Genomic DNA, 1,244 nt, shown 5'->3' on the forward strand with positions numbered 1-1,244 from the left:
TTGAGGTGCGCTACAAGCCCGGTGCTGCTGCTGCAGGTGGTAAGGGGAAAACGTTGCTGGAAAAGATTGTGGTGTCGGACAGTGACAAGTGCCCGCTGGCGCAAGGCATACACGCACAACCGGCATTGAAGGGTTCGCCGCGCAAGAAGAAGCTCATTGCCAAGCTGGAAAAGCCGGTGAGCTGCAGATACTAAACCAGCAAGGCAATGATATTATTTGTTCCATTTTGGTTTTTACTCTCTCATTTCAGCCAAGTAAGGATCCCTGGGGTAAGGCAGGTCCCGGTGGCAAACCGTGGCGCAGTCCGAAGGCAGTCGGCAGTTCGTTCATGAAGTCGCTGGTGAGTTGATATTAGTAGCGTGTATGTATATAATTCTAAGTCGGATTGTCCTTTATCCGCTTTTCGTGCCGATTTAACTGACTAATTTTCTATTGAAATGCAACAATTCGGTCATTGTGCTGTTGGCGGGTATCTTTACTCCCTGACTTACGAAACCCTGACCATCGTTGGGAAGTCGGCCAAATTTTATTTTGATCAGGAAGTGGTTAAAGAAGTAGCCTATTTTTCAATCCTAAACAATTTGTTTGAGAAATTTCATTTTCGAACCGGTGACGACCCTTCCCAAAGGCATTTTCGAAACTAAGCTCTCTAAAACTTTTTTTTTTTTTTTAATTTGGCACCTGTACTGTAATATTTGATTGAACTTACAAAGTTTATTTAATTTGACTTTTGTGACAAGTGATAAGTTTCCACAACCTAAAAATTTCTCACAGGGTTGGACCAACAAGGAGATGCTCAAAGATCTTGACCAAGATAATCCCGTCACGCCAGCCGAGAAGCCCACATTCCGCAAAGTGCGTACCAATAAAAAGGTGCAACGCTGTTGTGATCTCTGCATTTGCAGCTGTCCCGGCATCGTGACGAATAAGGGATGTGGCGGCATTGCTATGGCAACACGAAAGAAACCACATCAAAGCTCACCCAGCAAAGGCCAAAGCAATACGACTACAACAAATCCAACTGCACCAGCTACAATAACAGCTGCCGCTTTAAAGCAAAAATACTGCCCGCGCTTTGTACGCCAATGCGGTGCCACCATGGACAACAACAATTCCAATAATACAGAGACCAGTGCCAATGTAGGTGGCGAAGGTGTGGAATTGGTGCCACTGCTGGCACGTCGACGCGCCAATACCCGCCCAGTCAGCCTGTCCAGCACGGATGTGACAAAGCGCACCGCCTC

At 46.6% G+C, this 1,244-nt stretch overlaps 1 protein-coding gene across 1 annotated transcript; it reads left to right on the forward strand.

Annotated features, from left to right (window-relative positions):
- Positions 1-44: 44 nt before the first annotated feature.
- On the forward strand, positions 45-1,234 carry LOC108357267 (uncharacterized; the record flags this gene model as incomplete). The annotated part of the gene is made up of 3 exons (XM_017608356.1): positions 45-176; positions 251-340; positions 775-1,234. Coding segments are annotated over 3 exons (682 nt in total), but the record flags the coding sequence as incomplete, so codon positions are not given.
- Positions 1,235-1,244: the final 10 nt, after the last annotated feature.

The sequence above is a fragment of the Rhagoletis zephyria genome, unplaced genomic scaffold (assembly GCF_001687245.7).
Source record: "Rhagoletis zephyria isolate East Lansing unplaced genomic scaffold, Rhagoletis_zephyria_1.1 Rzeph_scaffold_73593, whole genome shotgun sequence".
Lineage (NCBI taxonomy): Eukaryota > Metazoa > Arthropoda > Insecta > Diptera > Tephritidae > Rhagoletis > Rhagoletis zephyria.